Raw genomic sequence first — 19,455 nt, 5'->3', positions numbered from 1 at the left:
ACACAAACGGACAATAAAGTTTAATTCGTACTTCTTGCAATTGGGAGCTCAAATATGATTGGTGAATGAATCGAGTGGAATGACATATCGAACATACACACGTGGAACATACTTTCTCTCTATCTTTCTTCGCTGCCGTGTTCTTATCCAAGTAACGTAGGTGGCTACGGTGGTGAAGTGGAAGTTGATGGAAATCATGGTTAACACGTAGCCGGCGTTCGACGTGTCCTAGCCTCCTAGCTTAGGCATTTGGTAGCGATTTGGTAATTTGTTTGCGCGCCGCTTGATTTTCGCAACGTGCACAGGATCGCGAGTATTTATATACACATATGGCGAACGCCACGTTGTGAGTATATTAATATAACGCGAATATATATACTTATATACGCGTATATATCTCATCTCTTTCTCACTAACGCCCGTGGAAATACGCAAAGGCGACAAAACATGCTGCCGAACAAGTCGTCACCGTCTTCGTCGTCGTCGTCGTCGTCCAGCACAGCGAACGCAAAGGTCATGTTTCCCGATAAGAGACCGACGACCAAGCAAATGAAATCGTCCACGCTGACGAATGCCGCTGGCCTCAGTTCTCTCATTACCTTCACCGTTCTCTTGCTCGCCTGGATTTCGGGTTTCGCCTCGCGGCTCTTTGCTGTCATACGTTTCGAGAGTATTATACACGAATTCGATCCGTGGTATGTATTTTATGCCAATTATTTGCCGGTATTTCCTTGTCCTTGTGATTAACGAATTCGCTATTATATCTATCATAGTGTAAAATAATGATAAACTTGTTTTTCTATTATATAATGAAAATGTCCAATAAGTTGACTTGTAATATTTTGTTCTTATCTAGAAACACGGAAGGGAATTTGCATTCTTATTTAAAATCATACATATATGAAAACTTCTTAATGATCAATAATTGAATAACATTGAATAATAATAGCCAGAATAAAATTTTCATTTTATTTCTAATTACTTATTAATTTTATTTTAATGAGCAAAAATAACTTTATTATCAATAAGATGTTCGTACAATTAATTTAGATATATCTGAAATTTAGGTTTAACTACAGAGCGACAGCATACATGGTACAACATGGATTCTACAATTTTTTAAATTGGTTTGACGAACGAGCATGGTATCCATTGGGACGGATTGTTGGTGGAACCGTTTATCCTGGACTCATGATAACATCTGGATCAATACACTACATCCTGCACTCTTTAAACATACCAGTGCATATAAGAGACATATGTGTATTCTTAGCTCCAATTTTTAGTGGCCTTACTGCCATATCTACATATTTATTAACAAAGGAAATATGGAGTGCTGGAGCTGGCTTATTCGCTGCTTGCTTCATCGCCATTGTACCTGGCTATATCTCGAGATCCGTAGCTGGCAGTTACGACAACGAGGGGATTGCAATTTTTGCATTGCAAATCACCTATTATCTCTGGGTTAAGTCTGTCAAAACTGGTTCAATCTTTTGGGCGAGCATAACTGCCCTGTCTTATTTCTACATGGTATCAGCATGGGGAGGCTATGTGTTCATTATTAATCTCATTCCACTGCATGTATTTGCCTTGCTGGTCATGAATCGCTTTAGCAATCGGTTATTCACCAGTTATACAACATTTTACGTTCTTGGACTTTTACTGAGTATGCAAGTACCATTCGTCGGTTTTCAACCGATTAGAACTTCTGAACATATGGCAGCAGGTGGTGTATTCGGTCTCCTAATCTTTATAGCAGCTCTTAGGTATGTATTATTTTAATTTATAACATTGGTTTGTTAATTATTACATTATTTGAAACTATTTATTTATTTGGGGGAAACACTCCCTACAATATATATTGTAATATACTAATGTTGATCTCTTTGATTCCAGATACTTAAGAACTGTACTTACCAAGTCCGAGATGAAATATTTTGGTGGTGTAGTAGCTGTAACAGCGACTATACTCCTGTTAATTCTGATTGCATTAACGTATGCTGGTATTGTCGCTCCTTGGAGTGGTAGATTTTATTCGCTTTGGGATACTGGTTATGCCAAAATACATATCCCTATAATAGCATCTGTATCTGAACATCAACCGACAACTTGGTTCAGCTTTTTCTTTGACTTGCACATTCTTGTCACAACATTCCCGGTTGGTCTGTGGTACTGCATTAAGCACATAAATGACGAACGTGTCTTTGGTAAGAAATTGTGATGAGAATATTATATTTTAAGAGATATAATTGAAGATAAATAATATTCAATTTTTTTACAGTCATACTATATGCCATAAGTGCCGTTTATTTCGCTGGAGTGATGGTGAGACTTATGTTGACTTTGACTCCAGTAGTATGTATGCTGGCTGGTGTTGCTATCAGCAGACTCGTAGAATTATATCTCAAAGAGGAAGACAGGGACGATCGTAATGGTACCGAAAGCAATGAGGAGAGTGAAGAGGAAAGAGAGAGAAGTCCCGGTAGAGCGTTGTACGATAAAGCCGGTAAATTACGTAGAATGAAGCATGAGAGACCGAAAGGTAGCGGCGACGGATTAGGCGCCAATCTACGTAACGGCGTTATTATCGGCATGTTAATGTTATTGATGATGTTTACTGTGCACTGCACATGGGTGACCAGCAATGCATATTCTAGTCCATCTATCGTTTTGGCTTCCTATAGTAACGATGGTGGCAGAGCCATACTCGATGATTTTCGAGAAGCTTACTACTGGTTAGCTCAAAATACGCCCAATGACGCGAGAGTTATGAGTTGGTGGGATTATGGATACCAGATTGCTGGTATGGCAAATAGGTATACAACACATTTATAAAATTATATATATTTAAATTAACATGTAAGATCAATCATTAATATAACACACATTACCATGTATAAATTTTTTTCGTAGAACTACACTCGTGGACAATAATACATGGAATAATTCGCACATAGCTCTGGTTGGTAAAGCGATGAGCTCGAATGAAAGTGCTGCTTATGAAATTATGACATCTTTAGATGTAGACTATGTGTTGATCATTTTTGGTGGTATGATTGGATACTCCGGTGATGACATTAATAAATTTTTATGGATGGTCCGAATCGCCGAAGGCGAACATCCCCAAGATATTCGCGAGAGTGATTACTTCACCGAGAAAGGAGATTTCCGCGTGGACAAAGAAGGTTCTCCTACTCTATTGAACTCGCTAATGTACAAGTTGAGTTACTATCGGTTTGGAGATGTTAAAATAGACTATCGAACGCCTACCGGTTTTGATCGTACTCGTAACGTCGAAATAGGCAATAAAAATTTCCAGTTAACATATCTGGAAGAAGCTTACACTACTGAACATTGGCTTGTCAGGGTTTACAGGTAAATAATAATATTTACAATCGCTTTGATTTATAATTTATCTTAAAGTATTATCTTACATCTTTAAAAAATTTCTACATTAATATCAATTGCAAAATATGTCTATAGGGTGAAAAAACCAGCAGAATTTAATAGACCAAGTATTCCGATTTCTAAACGGATTATTACGCGTCGCGCAAATGCGTATATTAGTAAAAAGGTTGGTATTCTTTTCTCTTATCTCGTAGCATAAGGAAAAATAGATTTTTTATATATATATATATATATATCTCATCTTGTGGTTTCTCGTATCGTTTTGCCATTTTCATCGTCATACATCAGTTGATTTGGAAACGTAGTTGAAGTTATGGGGGGTCGGGCATTGATGTTTCAGACTGCACGGCGTAGGCGAGGTTTCATAAAAGGCCGGCCAGTTGTTATTAAAGGACAGAAACCTCAACGACGAACGACGTAACGAAGATTCGCTGACTATTTCGTAACAGTTTGCAAATACAACTTTTGTAATAAAAGAATTACCGTCCCTTGGGTCTACCACAAACCATACCTCGAACTAAGAATTTAATATCGTCAAAAGAGAATTCAACCAGTTTGCAAAAAATAGAATACTTCAAACATATAGTTTCTAACACTCAGAATACTTTGAAAAATTGATAGCTTTACGAATATTATTTTTGTAAGCCTTGTTTTCATCATATTGGCTTATATCACATTGTGTTGCATTGTTATCTGATTCATTTTTTACAAGAAGTCGTTAATCATTTGTTATTGCATAATTATTTGCTAGTATATAAACCTTTAAAATAATCTTATAAATAATATAAATCTTTAAAATTTATTTTCTATAATTAAGTCAATATTTATATGAATACATTCATTTAGAACAGATCATTTTTAGTAATATTTTTTTGCATTCTAGAGACAAATTGATTTTTTGTTTAATTCTTTTTTTATGAGTTAATTGTATTTTAAAGTCAATTTAAAAAACTCATCAAATTCATTCATCTGTTATCAAACAATTGTAACAAAATCTTGTGTAAATTGAGACTTGTAAGACATCTTATAGTTAGTCTACACATATTTATGTTACATAGTGTATTTATGCATATGATATATCGGACGAAATTTGTCAAATAAGCAGACTTGCCAATTTTCAGCCGGAACAGAACGATTGAGTGTGTCATGTGTACACAGTTTGTTGTATAGCACCTTGTTGAAAGATAAACATTTGTGATAACACAGTGTTGTTTACAAATATGCATTTAAAACAAAAGCCTGTTTAATTTTTGTTTTACTTAAAAATAAAATAAGTAATATATTGCATTATATATATAAATTTTATATAATTTTATAAATTTTTTATGATACAATGCAAAAAACAATATTCTAATATATTACAAAATACATTACAACTTGATTTTTTTTTATGTAACTTATTAATTTTGATAAATACTACAAATAATAATTGTGTATATAATAGACAAAAAAACATTATAATTGGCAATATAAAATTTCTTATATTATCAACAAGTGAAGACATACACATATTGGACTTTTCTAATAACATGATAGGTTATATAGCTTTTTAAACACCAAAATTAATTGATATATGATAAAAATTTCATCAAACTTCAAAATATTTAATTTTATTCGTCGAATTTATCTTTATTTAAATTATTAGTCTTATTAGATTTATATATTTTTTTTTTTTTTGCATATATTAGTTTTATAATAATCTGTAATCTTGTAAATTGTATAAAAATTTAAAGCAATTTATACTTTTATAATAATCATATATTTCTTATATGATAGATGCTCACAAGAAAAATCTGGAATGATTATTATATTTAAACGTGAATCGTGAAAAAATCCAATAGTCGAATCGCTTTTTTGCCAATGCAAATTGCGGAAAAAATAATTTTTTGAAAGAAGTACACATACACAAATTCTTTACGCAATGAATATGTGATATAACACACGTACATTTTATAACAATTTAAATACTTCAATTAGCGATATTTATATATTAATTATTTGTATAAAATTAGTAGATATGAGGTTGCAAAATCGTTATATAGTCGTAATTTTTTTTTTTAATAGATTTCTCAATCTAGCTATGGTTATTTGGCATAAAACAATTAATGTTTTTTCTCAAATCCGGAAAATTTGAGAAAATTTGATAATTCGACGATAGCGCGTAGTTTTCGGTATCTTCTCGCGAATATAATCAAAATGTATAAAATAATACCAACAGTTGGATAACACGCGCGCGCATTTCGTAGTTTCATTATCAATTAATTGTTATGTTATTACGCTATTTTGCGCAAACTATGCTGAAACGAATGAAAAGTTTGAGTTAGACGTAGTTGTAGGATAATATAATGAATCCGATCAATTGCTATCGATACACAAACAATCTCTTTGTATGTATGTTTTCCTAGCCGCTCGTATTTTATCGTACGCGTGGATATGAAAAAAAATCGCGCACGTCAATCGGTGTATATATAGGTTATGTTATGTTAATCTGTAAAGTGCGGAAAACGATCCCTTCTCGCTGCCGTCACGCGTACAGCAGGCCTTTGTTTGTCATACATTCCGCGCTCATAGCATCATCAAAAATTAATCGACTTTCCGTGCGACGTGGGAAACAGTAGAATCGCCGAATCCGCAGCGATACAGTCGCGAATTCAGGGACTTTTCAGCTTCCGGGAAGAGCTGCTCGTGTGCACCCCGGCCGCCATTTTGCTTCCCCCGCACGTCTGACATGTCTTTCTAATGTTATTATCGATGAATGTTGAAATTTTTGCGTGAAACTATTTCGTACTTTATTGTCCGAGGAGAGAGAGTTTCTCTCGAGAAAAAAAAAGATCGTGCCGCGCGTGCCTGATCGGCGAGACATCTTTATCGGGAACGATTTCCGTTGTCGTCCCAACCTCAGTCCACCACGGAACTGATACAGGTGTAGTCTCGCGATAACGATCATCGCGAGCGATTGAATCTGTCGCCGAGCGCGAATATGCTGGGAGACTCGTACGAGGGATACTTCTGTCCACGTCGCTGAAGGACTGGGTTGTATCCTGCGCTTGTAACAGTGTACTGTTGTCGATGTAACGAGCTAACCTAACCAAAAAAAAACGCATCGTTGATCAAAGCGACGTCGCGTGTATATGTGCTTATGTCAACAGTGAAGAAATCTCGCTCGATGATATGGCTCCGGTCACGCGTCTGAGATCGTCGAAAGGCAGAGATCTGGCAGTATTCACCGTCCCGACGTCTGCCCGATGCGCGACGCAGTTGCTCAAGCATGCTTAGGGCATGTTGGATGTAGACTACTACTACTATGAGAGGCAAGGATTGTTTTTATCCTGATCTAGCAATGGACTAAGTTCACGCTTACTGCTCGAACCAGGAAACTTTCATTCGCAATCGCATATACGCGATACGCAGACCTGAGTTTATAGTGACGTATAGCTTTAAAGCAATGTTGATATGTATACACGCTTACAATTGAAGTATTATCTTATACTTTGTAAGCATACATTAAGTTATTATCGCTATATTGCAAATTGACATGTTTGTTTCGCAAATCTTCTGTTTAGTTTAATTAATGCAAATTCCATGACTTGTTTAATTATAGATATAAATATATATAGGGGAATAATATATTAGATATATAATGCATTGATATACTCAAGTGTGACTGAGGTATCGCGCAATTAGTTTTTAATTTATTGAATCTTATAGTAACTTTTTGCTGTAAGTTATTATTCGAGCAAATAATAATACAAGCAAACAATAATAATAATTTGATTTTTTTACTTGGTCAATATAACAACAAATATCTGTGATACAATATAATAAAACATATTTTTTAATTTTTTACGTACATACTCAGTATTATACTTTTAATTAATAATATAACTTGTATTATACTTGGATCTTGGCATATAGCGTGAACTAAGTTTTATCTAGATAGGAAGAAAGTTGATTTGGAGAGTTTAAGAATGCAGGTGGAACAGATCTGGACAGTAGCAGCAATCAATGAAGGTCCCTATTTCCGAAAACTCAAACATGGACAATAAATTGAAGTTTTCGGACCGCTTGAAGGCTTTGCTGAAAACTGAGGCTCATCAAGATGTTGATCCGTACATTTTTAGTGAACCAGAACCATTTGCCGCGGGAAGAAATACCGCCACAGTGGTTCCATCTACAAATTCTGAAGTAATGCAAAGTTGTAAAAACAATAAGTCGAAAGGGAAATGCGTGAAGCAGAGAATAAGGATAGCGCCTGTACAAAACACAGGCTATAAGACCATTGGAGTTAATGCTACGACGGAAACAAATATTGAAGCTGGTATTAGGGAGAATTTGGATCAGAAATTTTCTAATGTAGTTCAACATAAACAGCGACATATTGAAAATGTGCAAAGATTAAAATCTAGAAAGCAAAGTCGGGACCATACTCTGTTGTACTATCCTAAAGCTGGGGATGAGATATTCGATAGCGATTCGAGCGAAGATGAGATGACAATCTATCAGCGTCATTGGTTCTCCGGCGAATCCGTTACAACACTAAATCGTGCAGCCCGGTTGTCTCAACTACGTTCGCAATTACAACGACAATTACTTCAATTACGTATTAATGGAACTGATACTGAAACTGTGCTACGGCAAAGGGTTCGATGTTTATTGGAGGCTGCTTTCGTAGATCCTGCTTCTACCGCGAGAGCATTGAGCGAATCTCCAAGTAAGAGTAAGGCGCTCGATGGACCGTTGTTAGTTGGTGGACTATGCGGAGCGGAAGGGTGTCAACAGACATCTTTGCCTTGTACCCGGCATTGTTCCCGCCATATTATGTTAAATGGAGATCAGCTTTTATTTGAGCATTGCACTGCCAAATTTAGTGACAACACACAGTGTTGTGTTCCTGTGTTTGATGTCGCGCACGAATTACCTCTTTGCCCAGAACACGCAAGAAAGAGAGACAATTATCACCGTAAAATCCAAGAGTCTAAACCAAAGAAAGCCCGTAAAAAGCCAGCTTCCCCCACCATCCCAGCAAGGCCTAAACCTAAATCTAAGCCGAAGAAACGCAAACGGCCGCCCTCGAACAAACTAGAGACTAAGGGAGCCGCATTGATGCACGAGGAGAATCATTACATGAGCCAAATAAATTGTAGTGAAAATCATACCAAGACGTTAAATAACTTGAATGTTCCGCAAGGAAGTTCAAATTCGTCTAACTTAAATCTAGGATTGGGATTAGGCTCTCTTGGGGGATTGAGTGGAGGCCTTAAAGTCGAACTTGGAGATAACGAAGTATTCGCTTCTTTGGATTCTGCTGAACATGACTTTGGCACTGTGCTCAATAACTTGCCCCCAGATGCTTTCAACGACTTGTTTATTGGTAATTATATAATTATATATCTCTATTCTCTATACTTTGTAAATTTCAAGAGATTAGAGGATTTATTACATTTCTTTTCATAAAATAGTAGAGATGATTGCAAGATGTTTTAATTTGTAGAGGGTAGGAATGGAGATTATGAACCATCTAGAGAAGAAGAGGAGGAATTACAACGGGCTTTGGAAGAGGTTGATAAAGATGTACGAAATTTGGAGAGAATGGGGCAAACGCATGGACTTTTAGAGCCGGCTTTGCTCGCTCAGCTTATGTCGGATATTGCCTCGTAGCCCCACTAATTCTAATGTAATAATTTTTGAAAATAAGTTCGCGTGTGTTCCTTGTAACGTAGAAAAGAAGTACTGTTTGTGTCTGTGCTGCTAAACGTAAGATTGCGTTATAGACTGTTATTACATAGCCACGCAAGTCCGAGATAATGGCAGGGATTGACATACAGAAAGTAACAAAAAAAGGAGAAAAAAAACGATAGCAAACTTATAAATTTAGTATAAACAACATATTGGGTACAATACCACGGGTAGATTTATGTCGAATGAGTAGTAATGTAAAAACCAAGAATTCCATCCTTTTTGACAAATAATCGCGGACATTTTACGTCATCATCATAATACCTGCAATATATTTGTAGCTTATTTGCAGATACTTTAACTTGCACTTTAAAAATTTGCTTAGAAAAATTGTTGTAGCTGTAATTACTACTTATAATACTTGCAATCATTTTTGAGAGTACAGAGTGTATGAAAAGAAGAGAAGAAAATAGACAAATGTCATATAAATGGTTCAGAATAGATTCCAACACACATGAACTAAACAAGAAAAATACATAGTTATCATTTTTATATACAGTTTATTTTTACTAAAACAAAGAGCAGAATTATCTAAATTATCTTACTAATAGCTCCCATATTTATTGAACTACATATAATGTCTAGCTAATTATTAATTACTCGAATAATAGGTACAAAGGTATTTTTATGACTGATTTGTAATGATTTTATCTGTTATTGATTATACTATGCTACAATTGTGAAAAAAATATTTTGGTTTACAAACCGCATATCTGTGGTTTATCACAGAATTTAGCTATCAATTAAATAAAATTGGACACACAAATAATGTAATAAATGAAGAAGAAATATTTGGTGTTTATATATAACATTGTATATATATATATATATATCATTTTATTATTACAGCAAATAGTCTCGTAATAGAGTTGTGCATTAATTAACAGAATGTGAAAATTGGGATTTGCATTATTTTCTTAATAATGGAGATTTGCAGCTAATGTGGAAAAATTGATGATTCTCGATCTGGAATATCTTATGCAGATATCATATATTGAGACTATATATCCGAATTTGATTTAAATAAAATATATTTAAATACATTTTTTCACACACAATTTAAAATTCTCATAAAACTGTGTGCATAGAATATTTATACAAACACACGACTGAATTTATAAGAAAAATATACATATGTCTACATAAATATATATATATAATATAAACATACATATATATATGTATATAAACATACAAATAATTACATGTTCTTTTTTTATTATTTGATCACTGCAGTAGCATAACTAAATAACCACATTAAATATGATTATTGAATCATGTTCTATATATAATGATATGTGCATAATCAATATTATCGCTCTCTCTTTGTCCATATTCTGTATTATATTCATGTAGACAAATGTTCAATGAATGAATAACTGTACTATTTAAGTGAGATGCAAACTAGCGAAAAGTGCCGAAAAAATTTCATTTTTCAACATTGTTAATTGTGCGACACGTGCTTTGCAGCCTTAATGAAAAAATGATACGCTATGTAAAGTATTAGCTGAGTAAAGGAAATATTGTGATCACACGTATATTTCAAAGAAATACTTTTCAGAATAATTGTTTGAGGAGAGAATTTTTTACGAGATATAGAGGCACAGATTCTGAAAGTAAAACTAGATTGGTGTGAAACGTCGCGTTGGATGGCTGAATCATTTACTGCCATTTGACTTCTAAAGTATCGCATGTGCATAGCAGTAAATTGTTATAACTCCGTACATAATAGTAGTAATATAAAATGGACAAAATGCGCATACATATAATATGGATAATCATAACTTTAATACATATCGTAAAGCGTGAAAAAAGACGACGAGATACTCTGAGTGTCGTGTATTACGAAAGTTAGCTATCATTAAAATAAAAAACTATGAAAAGCATTTGTTATACGCGAATATGTGTGTGCAATAACAAACAGATAGAATTTTTGAAATCTAGTTTTTATTATCAAAATCGCTGTGCCAAATAATGAGATATAATATCTCTTTTCTTTTTTTTTTTATGTTACGATAATGTGTGTCACTTATTCAAACGAAACGGGTCGTATAGGAGCAAAGCGTACTTCAAATGATGACTATTCAGCTGAATATCAGCGATTATATAAAAGGCGCGAAAAACAAGTTTATCACATGTAAATGCAAATGGAAACAAAATAATTTACAGGTCGATCTGGGGAGGATTAAATTAATGTCGTATATAGTGTATTGTTACTACATATATTGGTAGTAAGTAGACATACCAATAATTATTTATGGACAAAGGACAATGCCGAATTTAATCGTAACATAAGTGCATTGCTTAAGATGTATATGTGTATCTTCTTGTAAAATAGCAGCATTACTCTTGATTAGGTATCACTAATTATATTAAGCATATTTTTTATATTGTGTTAGTACTCAGTTTATATCCATCCTCATTGTTCATATCCTAACGATAAAATATCGATTTATTGTTACTTGAAATAGCCAGATTTTTATTTTCAGCATAGCATTCTTGTATCGAAAGAGATAATGTAGCAAGCAGTGTATATGTATAAATGTATAATTAATTTTATTTTAGAATCGATATTCAAGTTTATATTTATGTATATCAATATTAGTACCATTTTTTTATTTTTTTCTCCGAAATTCTCGGCACATTCTACATGTAGTATTATTTTCTGTTCTGTGGCAATATGTTCTATTCTGATACTCAATCTATAGTGGTTGCTATAGAATAAGTATCAGGCGTTTTACGTTCGCGTCGTTTTATTTCTCGAAGAATCCACTTTTTTCGGGCTATTTGACGAATCTTGTCATATATCTCTGTTGATATCTCAAGTTTTTTCATTGGAAGTTCCTCGATTGATACAGACTCGCGGAAAGACAATCTTTCAATTTTTTGAATTTGTTCCTTTGAAGGAGAGATTTACAATTTTTCTGTATATCCAGTTAAGATTTTCATATTTCTGTATACATCAGAATGATAAGACTTACAGCGAGTTTAGCCATAGGGACACTTTTTCGCATTTCCAATATTTTCTTATCGAGCGCATCAATTTCTATTGGTTCTATTTTCGGCTCCTTCTCTTCGTACGGCATCAACATTATATCATATTCCGAACGATTCTGACCCAGGATGCCTACTTTAATGTCCATTAGAGGTAGCATTTCCTCCTCGATAAGAAGAGCATTTTTTAAATAAGCAATTTTCGGATCGCGCACGTCAATGTCAAGTATTCCTTTAAATAGAAATATAACGATATAATTATTTTTGCTACAAAGTATAGCTATCAACTTTTTATAACATAAAAAAATATATATATTATAGTTTAATAATAGACTAAATACAGTAGAGCGCAACACCTAATGATAGGAGACGATAATCGCAATCCGTATATATCAATTCGTGAGGTAAAGGAGAATTTCGGAGTAATCGACTTTTTAATGCAATTTTATATGAGCCATGCAATATACGAATATCATCCTCTAGCATATCCTGAATAAGTCGACTACCGCTTTGCCTTTGTGCAGTATTGTACGCTTCGGTTCGAAGTAGTCTATGCAATTCTAGTTCTGCAAAAAATATATATCGCTGCAATAATTACTTTTCAAAATATAATTATAGATATTATATTAAGATATCTGACAGATTATATATATGTATATGTGATGAATAATCAGAAATTCATCAGATATCTCACCGATCAAATTGTAATGTTTGCGTTGCAACGCTATCCATACGACTCGATGGGCCGTGCTTATCAAAGATTCGAAGATCCTTAAATCTTTCTCGCCCTGCGATTGCGTGATCGTCCGTTTCTTGCCAGCCATCATATGATGATACTGCGGCCCGCTCTGGCAACCCAATATTAAATCCGCATATTCTCTACCTAAGACACAGCGAAGGGCTCGCAACTCCTCAGCGTATCGGGATCTATGTCCACGCGCTAATGGATTCGGCGCCTTTTTCATGGTAGCGGCCCGCTCCTGCATCAAGTCTTCCCATATCTCTACATAATGTTGGAAATAGATGATCAACGCCCTTAAAAATCGATCAACGATCGCCAAGTGGAAGAAGTGTATGAATTGGGGACTGACGGGTGTTATGAGTAAAAAGAGTACGAGATCTTTGATATCTTGCAAAATAATAACATCCGGTTCGTTTGGCATCACTTTTCTCAGGTAATGTTTCCGAAATTTAATCTGTAAATGAATATGATATTAATGAGTAAAAAATTCTTTCGATTTTAGTAAAATATTTAAGACACATCTCAGCCTGCTGTATTGCTTGATTTTCACCTTTTCACTATCATTCAACATTTCCCGATAGTTCAGAATTAAATACGCATGTGGACAATAAATTTTCGACGCATGATCGGCAATAGCTTGCTTCTTCCGTCTCTTAATTTCATCTTCTGTCTTTGCCACTCTAATCAATATAATATAATTAGAATTTGCATGGATGAAAAAATTCGCTGATACTTATTTAATATTAATATCGATCTACAGCATTTTAAAGTTAATTAAATCAGCAATTATGTGAACACAGTGCATGAAAAACTGCAATAAAAATTCATTGAAAAATATATAAGTAAAAAAATATATACTTATAACATAAGTTGTGCAATATTATATTCTATGACAAATAAATATTATAGTTTAAAAATTAGAGCAAAAAACATGATCTAATGAACTTATGGGAAAAAAATTAACGTCTTAAGTATATAACAAAGTAAATTCTGTGTCACATTTAAAGAGTGTTTTAAATAATACCATTACCCCAATAAAATTAATCCCTCCGAAATTTCATCCCATGCAAAGTATCTTTCACTCATATCTGGATATCATATTATGAAAATACTCTACAACTTCCTTTACAATATTTTATAATAGATTTTCAGGTTATCAGTTTCTAGAAATTGACATGTTCTCCTCCTAATCTAGTGAAGGTATAACAAAGTCGAATTATTGATTCTAGGAAAAGATAGATATATATATATGTAACTACGTACATACGTACATACTTTAAGCATTATAGTATTCAAAAATTGGAATGATTAGATTTTTTTATACATGATTTAATTAAAGTTTTCATCAAATTATACAAGAATGTATTATTATAGACACAAAATAATATTACACAATGTGTGAGATTCATGCAGAATTCAAGATATATCTAAATTAAGATTCTAAGGAAATATATTTATACATATTCTTCGTGTTGAACATTATTTATTTATATTATTACAATTTGCATTATAATATTTAAACACTTTTCTCTGTTTTGTCCTCTCTTTTTTTGTAGAAAGGAAGAGAGTCTAAAACTGGTTTGTCCTCGGGAAATATTGGCTCGGCCGGTAGTTTCCAAAAATCGTTAACAAAAATTTGTCTAGCTATATCACTCGTCCAATGATGCACAGAACATCTCACCTTCACCTGCTCGCGATTATTAATTGTGATAGTTATATAAAATTCCTTTCCTTCTATATCCAGATTTGGTCCAGATATTGGTTTTTGGGGCATCGTTATAGTGTCTTCAGGCATAAAAATACCGACTTTGCGAAAACTTGCTCTTATATGCCATTTTTCCAATGTCCATGGTACATCTTTCGACATTACAATCGATATCCTCTTTGGTGATAGATATTTAATTGTTCTCTCTACAGAGGCAGAACTAAATGGTGTTTTGTCCTGTTGATCCACTGCTAATTTCGTATATTTTTCAATATTCTCGGGGGTAGCGTAATCTGCTAATTTTGGTAATAAAAGCATTGGGTATGCCTTATTTGGATGCATTGACACTCTAGTGCCTGCATTACCAAGTCCTGCGACATATTGAGTTAGAATCAAATCAAGCGGTTCCTTCCTCTTTGTATTTGTATCTTCAACAAGTTCATAAATAAAATGTCTGTTTTTCAAGCGATGCGGTTTGGCTTTTGTTTTATGAAGAGAAACTTCAGTTCTTCTTTTAAGAATGAAAGTATTCTGTAAGAATATACAAATAGTATAAAAATATAGATTTTATACAAGCTGTACATGCAAAAATTTATTAAATCGATCTATTATCTATTATCTCATAATTCATAAAATATATATGTATATAGAGTATGTGTATATAAACTATATTATGTATTTATAATATTTAAAAGAAAATTACCCGTGTTTGTTGTGACAAATAATCTGTTTTGCTCAGTAAAGTAGGCGTTGCCAACGCTTTTACATGATTCATAAGTAATTTCGGAAATTTCAACATATTTATATTCTTCCACTTATTAAAATATTCCAAATAATAAGAAAGTTCTTTCAATAATATATAGCAATGGATGAAATGGTTAAGGCTCCTGAGGGTGTGTTCTGATATACACTGCCAGTACTGGCAGTGCTGAAAAATTGTTCCGCTATTAGCACGCAGTGTGCTGCGACAGCATCTAGTTCCATCAATGACGTCATAAATGGTAGCCATATTGCTACTGCGGTTACTGCAGCTCCCAAGATGAAGCAGTTACAGTGCAACATGGCGTCATGCAATAAAATAGAATTGTTAGATGTAATGTTATATTCTTCTTCTTCGGAAGAACTATCACTGCTTTCATTTAAAATTTCTAATGCTATTAAGCAAATTGATAATTTACGATGCTTGTCCATGTTTGTTATAAAGTTAATTTAACCAACTTTTTTTTTTTTTAATTTGCACTTTCAAAAGACAATTTTCTTTTAATTTACTCACAAAACTGGGCATAATTTTAATTCAACTTAAAATCTTATTATTTTATACATCTACCCGATATAAAACGAAGCAAATAAAACGCCACTATTTGAACATAGTTATAATTTAATACAAAATTACAACAAGTAATTACAAGTATCATCCGAATAGTTGTAACCGATTTGTAGAGAGTGTTGATGATAGTGATAACAAGGATGAATAAAAGTTTTGACACATTTGTTTGTAATTTTGTATTAAATAATAACTATGTTCAAATAATGGCGTTTTATTTGCTTCATTTTATATCGAATAGAATGCATAAAATAATAAGGTTGTAAGTTTAACAAAAGTTTCGTGAGTAAATTAAAAGAAAATTGCCTTCCGAAAGGGCAAATTAAAAAAAAAAAGTTAGTTAAATTAATTTTATTTTACATGAATAAATATTTGTTGCTAGATTGTATAAAAAAAGAATGAGAAAAAGAGTGGCAGGGACAAGAATTGAACCCGGGTTGGATGCGTGATAGTCACGCGCTTAATGCCCGAGCTACACTGCCTTTTCGATAATTGATATAACGGAGCCAGATATAAGGAAAGCCATATTGTTTAAATCATTTTCTTGGAAATGGTTGAGCATTGCATCTTATTCCTTTGCTCAAATATTCTTCTAATAGAGTACTACACTATAAAAGCCATTTTTAATTCGGTGACCCCAAGATCATGCCGTCCCCTGTTAGTCTCAGGAACTCACCCTTGATCACAAGCGGCCAGATAAATTGAAAGAAGAAGAAGAATTATGGTAAGTCGTTGGACAGGGTTCTTATTCCTACCGCAATATCTTTATTCTCATGTCGCTACCGTCAACTCAAAGTTTCACGGCGACTACTCAGGAGCCTTAATTAGATAGGGTTAATTTGACAAGAAAAGAATATACTAATTATTTTACACTTGTAGCTATATTATCTAATTAGTTTAGAATCTAATTTTACGGTTTAAATAGAATTGTAAATAAAAATTTATTTTTAAGTGTTCACTATATGCAGTTCGCTGTATGCAGTACGTGCGGTAACCTAATATCAAGATTATCTTTAAGGGTGTATTCAAAAATTCTTCTCATGGAGTAGAATATTTTATTGACCAATCAGGAGCAAAGATTTCTTTGTCGCTACTTTACCCTACGAGCAGTGATGCGCTGCCGTGGGATTTTTTTCCATGTGGGAATTACCGTGCGCATGCGTAAGCTGACGTCACAGCTATACGTCACGCGTTACCACAGATGTATCTAGCTGCAACGTTAGGTGCGTATAAGGGTTTTCGCGTAGTTTTCCCGCGTCTTTTTAGTAATGAAGTGATAACGCGTGTAGTGTGTCGTATTATCTTTAATAGAAACATTCTTTGCAACATTCTTTGATAGAAACATTCCTTGCAAATTCCTTCATATTTTTTTTCTCGCTGGGGGGTACCTAACGATACCTCATATTTGATTGAAGTATATACATTAGTGAGGATACGTAGCGCTTGCTTAGTGCGCATGCGCGACTTTATTCCCACGACAGCGTATCACTGCCTACGAGTAGGATTTTCGAACGCACCCTAACCAGGATGTAAACATGGGAGTAATTTAACAGAGTCCATGCGTATACTTAATTTAAAATTGGATTTTAAAAAGTATCACGCAATTTAAAAGTCTAAGATTGTAAAAAAAGTGATTAAACCTAATATTTATATCATATTGTTAATTTAATATGGATGGTCATTCACTACCGTCGGTAGAAATTTTGAAGTGTGCTTTACCAAAACTTCAAAAACCTATATTGTTTCGGAATATGCTGCGAAATTTCGATGGTTCATATGAATGGAAATTGCTCAATTGGAGTTTTTCAGATCTCGTTGAAAAATTTGAAGACAAACAATTACCGTTTCGAGTTGGCGATTATAATAAGTGTATGGTGAGTTACATACATATATACATATATATATGTATTGCAATAATGTATCCATTTTCATTCAATTTTATTTTATTTTATTTATATTTTTCGTATTTATTCTTTTGATGATTTTATTAAGAGTTTAATAGAAAATATGACTAATGGTTTTATTTTCAATCTATTTTTATCAGTATACTCTTCAGCATCATCGTCGACGCATAAGTCCTCCTACAAAACTTTGTAAATTGACACTGCGAGAGTTTTTTATAGCAACAGGTGATACGACAAAAGAAGGATATGATAAGTGGCTTTACTGTGACTACAAGCATATGAAGGAATTTAGTGATAAACCAGAAATTATCGAGTCTTTTAATTGGCTTAAGTTCGGTGTTGATAAAGAATTTGGAGAAAATGGATTGTACTCTACTATTTGGATCGGAAGCAAAGGTGCTCATACTGATTGTCATTGGGATACCTATGGTTACAACTTGGTGGCACAAATACATGGCAGGTTTGTTTGTTAAATTAATTTGTAGTTTCTAAATATATCATGTTCTTCAGTTGTTTGTTTCAATATTTTTTTTTTTATACTAAGCTTGTTTTTCTAGGAAGCTATGGTTACTTTATCCACCAAGTGATTCTTTGATACCAGTTAGACTTCCTTATGAGGAATCAACTGTATATAGTAAAATTGATATTTATTGCTTGAGTATGGAGGAGAGAGATCTTTTACTGAAAATCCCAGATAAACCAAAATTAATAATCCTTGAACCTGGGGATGTTTTGTTTGTGCCTAATGGCTGGTGGCATTATGTGGAATCTTTAGATAATATTACTGTGAGTGTTAATATATGGAGAAAATTAAAAACGGACAATAGAGCACGAGTCAAGGAAGCTCTTGTTAAATTAATAGTAGCCAAAATGAGAAACTATAAGCAGTTTAAGAATAAAGTAACTATATATTATATAAGAGAAATAATTATATCTTTTAAAAAATATGAACATTTTTGATTAAATACAAATAGGATTTGTTTAACTAATTTATGGTACTATCTCTTTTTCTTAATAGATTGAATATGTTGTCACTGAATGCATAAAAGAAGAGGAAAAGGAAAAAAATGAGAAAACAGAATTACCTCAAGAAACACCTTCAAAAAAATTTAAACCTACTATATGGACAGCAGAAGATTTAGCTGAACAATATCCTAATTATATTGAGGTGTTACATGACGCAGAAGAACATGAATTTAAAGAATTCATTGAAGAAAGACTGAAAAGAAATAAAGAAAAATACTCGCTGGATGAAAAAATTGCATCCGAAGATGATATATCTAATCCTAATCATTATGACTCATGTTTAGAATCTGTTATTAATGCTTTATGTCATCCAGATGTTATTAGTAAAGCAGCACAAGTATTATTAGAAAGACATTATTGATATAATGTATATAATCAATTAATTTTTAACAAATTTGTACATATGTAGAAACACACACACACACACGCAGATAGTTTTAAATATTCTTATCTGTAGCAAAAAATTTGCAAGTTTTATTCCAGTCTGTTAATCAAATAATTTAAGACATGATATCTCGTTTTTCTATAATATAATTCTAATTCTTAATATACATGTCTAAAATACATATTTCTTGATTATGTTATTTTAATTATAAAATATATATTAAATTCCCAT

General features: G+C 33.1%; 5 protein-coding genes across 9 annotated transcripts; 3 read left to right on the top strand and 2 right to left on the bottom strand.

Annotated features, from left to right (window-relative positions):
• Positions 1-141: 141 nt before the first annotated feature.
• On the top strand, positions 142-4,645 carry LOC115234248 (dolichyl-diphosphooligosaccharide--protein glycosyltransferase subunit STT3B-like). 2 transcript variants are annotated; one of them, XM_029805118.1, is made up of 8 exons: positions 142-346; positions 438-695; positions 1,068-1,766; positions 1,897-2,207; positions 2,282-2,816; positions 2,914-3,375; positions 3,484-3,574; positions 3,749-4,645. In XM_029805118.1, the coding sequence occupies exons 1-8, from the start codon at positions 330-332 to the stop codon at positions 3,827-3,829; spliced, it is 2,454 nt and encodes an 817-aa protein (XP_029660978.1). In that variant the 5' UTR covers positions 142-329; the 3' UTR covers positions 3,830-4,645. The 2 variants fall into 2 exon arrangements, with proteins under 2 accessions (XP_029660978.1, XP_029660979.1); XM_029805119.1 differs by having other exon boundaries at positions 3,720-4,645.
• Positions 4,646-5,136: 491 nt separating this feature from the next.
• On the top strand, positions 5,137-9,948 carry LOC115234271 (INO80 complex subunit D). 2 transcript variants are annotated; one of them, XM_029805221.1, is made up of 3 exons: positions 5,137-6,719; positions 7,376-8,779; positions 8,900-9,948. In XM_029805221.1, the coding sequence occupies exons 2-3, from the start codon at positions 7,414-7,416 to the stop codon at positions 9,064-9,066; spliced, it is 1,533 nt and encodes a 510-aa protein (XP_029661081.1). In that variant the 5' UTR covers positions 5,137-6,719; positions 7,376-7,413; the 3' UTR covers positions 9,067-9,948. The 2 variants fall into 2 exon arrangements, with proteins under 2 accessions (XP_029661081.1, XP_029661080.1); XM_029805220.1 differs by having other exon boundaries at positions 5,139-6,719; positions 7,383-8,779.
• Positions 9,949-10,744: 796 nt separating this feature from the next.
• On the bottom strand, positions 10,745-14,098 carry LOC115234272. 2 transcript variants are annotated; one of them, XR_003883901.1, is made up of 7 exons: positions 13,911-14,098; positions 13,431-13,560; positions 12,833-13,334; positions 12,495-12,704; positions 12,126-12,370; positions 11,753-12,042; positions 10,745-11,577 (listed from the first exon to the last, which is right to left on the bottom strand). XR_003883901.1 is itself a non-coding variant. In XM_029805223.1 (6 exons), exons 1-6 carry the CDS (start codon positions 13,964-13,966, stop codon positions 11,842-11,844), a joined length of 1,344 nt encoding a protein of 447 aa, XP_029661083.1. In that variant the 5' UTR covers positions 13,967-14,098; the 3' UTR covers positions 10,745-11,841. The 2 variants fall into 2 exon arrangements, 1 of the variants encoding a protein (XP_029661083.1); XM_029805223.1 differs by having other exon boundaries at positions 10,745-12,042.
• A 248-nt stretch (positions 14,099-14,346) lies between these two features.
• Positions 14,347-15,631, bottom strand: LOC115234273 (39S ribosomal protein L9, mitochondrial). Its single transcript, XM_029805224.1, has 2 exons — positions 15,289-15,631; positions 14,347-15,116 (listed from the first exon to the last, which is right to left on the bottom strand). Exons 1-2 carry the CDS (start codon positions 15,592-15,594, stop codon positions 14,397-14,399), a joined length of 1,026 nt encoding a protein of 341 aa, XP_029661084.1. The 5' UTR covers positions 15,595-15,631; the 3' UTR covers positions 14,347-14,396.
• A 1,763-nt stretch (positions 15,632-17,394) lies between these two features.
• LOC115234416 (HSPB1-associated protein 1) lies at positions 17,395-19,403 on the top strand. 2 transcript variants are annotated; one of them, XM_029805474.1, is made up of 4 exons: positions 17,395-17,783; positions 17,954-18,273; positions 18,371-18,599; positions 18,832-19,403. In XM_029805474.1, exons 1-4 carry the CDS (start codon positions 17,580-17,582, stop codon positions 19,198-19,200), a joined length of 1,122 nt encoding a protein of 373 aa, XP_029661334.1. In that variant the 5' UTR covers positions 17,395-17,579; the 3' UTR covers positions 19,201-19,403. The 2 variants fall into 2 exon arrangements, with proteins under 2 accessions (XP_029661334.1, XP_029661333.1); XM_029805473.1 differs by having other exon boundaries at positions 17,399-17,783; positions 18,371-18,713.
• Positions 19,404-19,455: the final 52 nt, after the last annotated feature.

This window comes from Formica exsecta, unplaced genomic scaffold (assembly GCF_003651465.1).
Source record: "Formica exsecta isolate Colony F162 unplaced genomic scaffold, ASM365146v1 scaffold2, whole genome shotgun sequence".
NCBI lineage: Eukaryota > Metazoa > Arthropoda > Insecta > Hymenoptera > Formicidae > Formica > Formica exsecta.
The sequence above is the reverse complement of the archived record's forward strand: the minus strand, read 5'-3'. Positions and strand labels throughout refer to the sequence as shown.

Coding starts and splice junctions, on each gene's coding strand:
- LOC115234248 (XM_029805118.1), top strand. Junction 696..1,067: donor ATACACGAATTCGATCCGTG/GTATGTATTTTA, acceptor TCTGAAATTTAG/GTTTAACTACAGAGCGACAG. Junction 2,817..2,913: donor ATTGCTGGTATGGCAAATAG/GTATACAACACA, acceptor TTTTTTTCGTAG/AACTACACTCGTGGACAATA.
- LOC115234271 (XM_029805221.1), top strand. CDS start 7,414: ATGAAGGTCCCTATTTCCGAAAACTCAAACATGGACAATAAATTGAAG. Junction 8,780..8,899: donor TTTCAACGACTTGTTTATTG/GTAATTATATAA, acceptor TTTAATTTGTAG/AGGGTAGGAATGGAGATTAT.
- LOC115234272 (XM_029805223.1), bottom strand. CDS start 13,966: ATGAGTGAAAGATACTTTGCATGGGATGAAATTTCGGAGGGATTAATT. Junction 13,561..13,910: donor GAGGGATTAATTTTATTGGG/GTAATGGTATTA, acceptor TATATTGATTAG/AGTGGCAAAGACAGAAGATG. Junction 12,705..12,832: donor CAAACATTACAATTTGATCG/GTGAGATATCTG, acceptor TATTTTTTGCAG/AACTAGAATTGCATAGACTA.
- LOC115234273 (XM_029805224.1), bottom strand. CDS start 15,594: ATGGCTACCATTTATGACGTCATTGATGGAACTAGATGCTGTCGCAGC. Junction 15,117..15,288: donor ATTTGTCACAACAAACACGG/GTAATTTTCTTT, acceptor ATATTCTTACAG/AATACTTTCATTCTTAAAAG.
- LOC115234416 (XM_029805473.1), top strand. CDS start 17,580: ATGGATGGTCATTCACTACCGTCGGTAGAAATTTTGAAGTGTGCTTTA. Junction 17,784..17,953: donor GCGATTATAATAAGTGTATG/GTGAGTTACATA, acceptor TATTTTTATCAG/TATACTCTTCAGCATCATCG. Junction 18,714..18,831: donor ATAAGCAGTTTAAGAATAAA/GTAACTATATAT, acceptor TTTTCTTAATAG/ATTGAATATGTTGTCACTGA.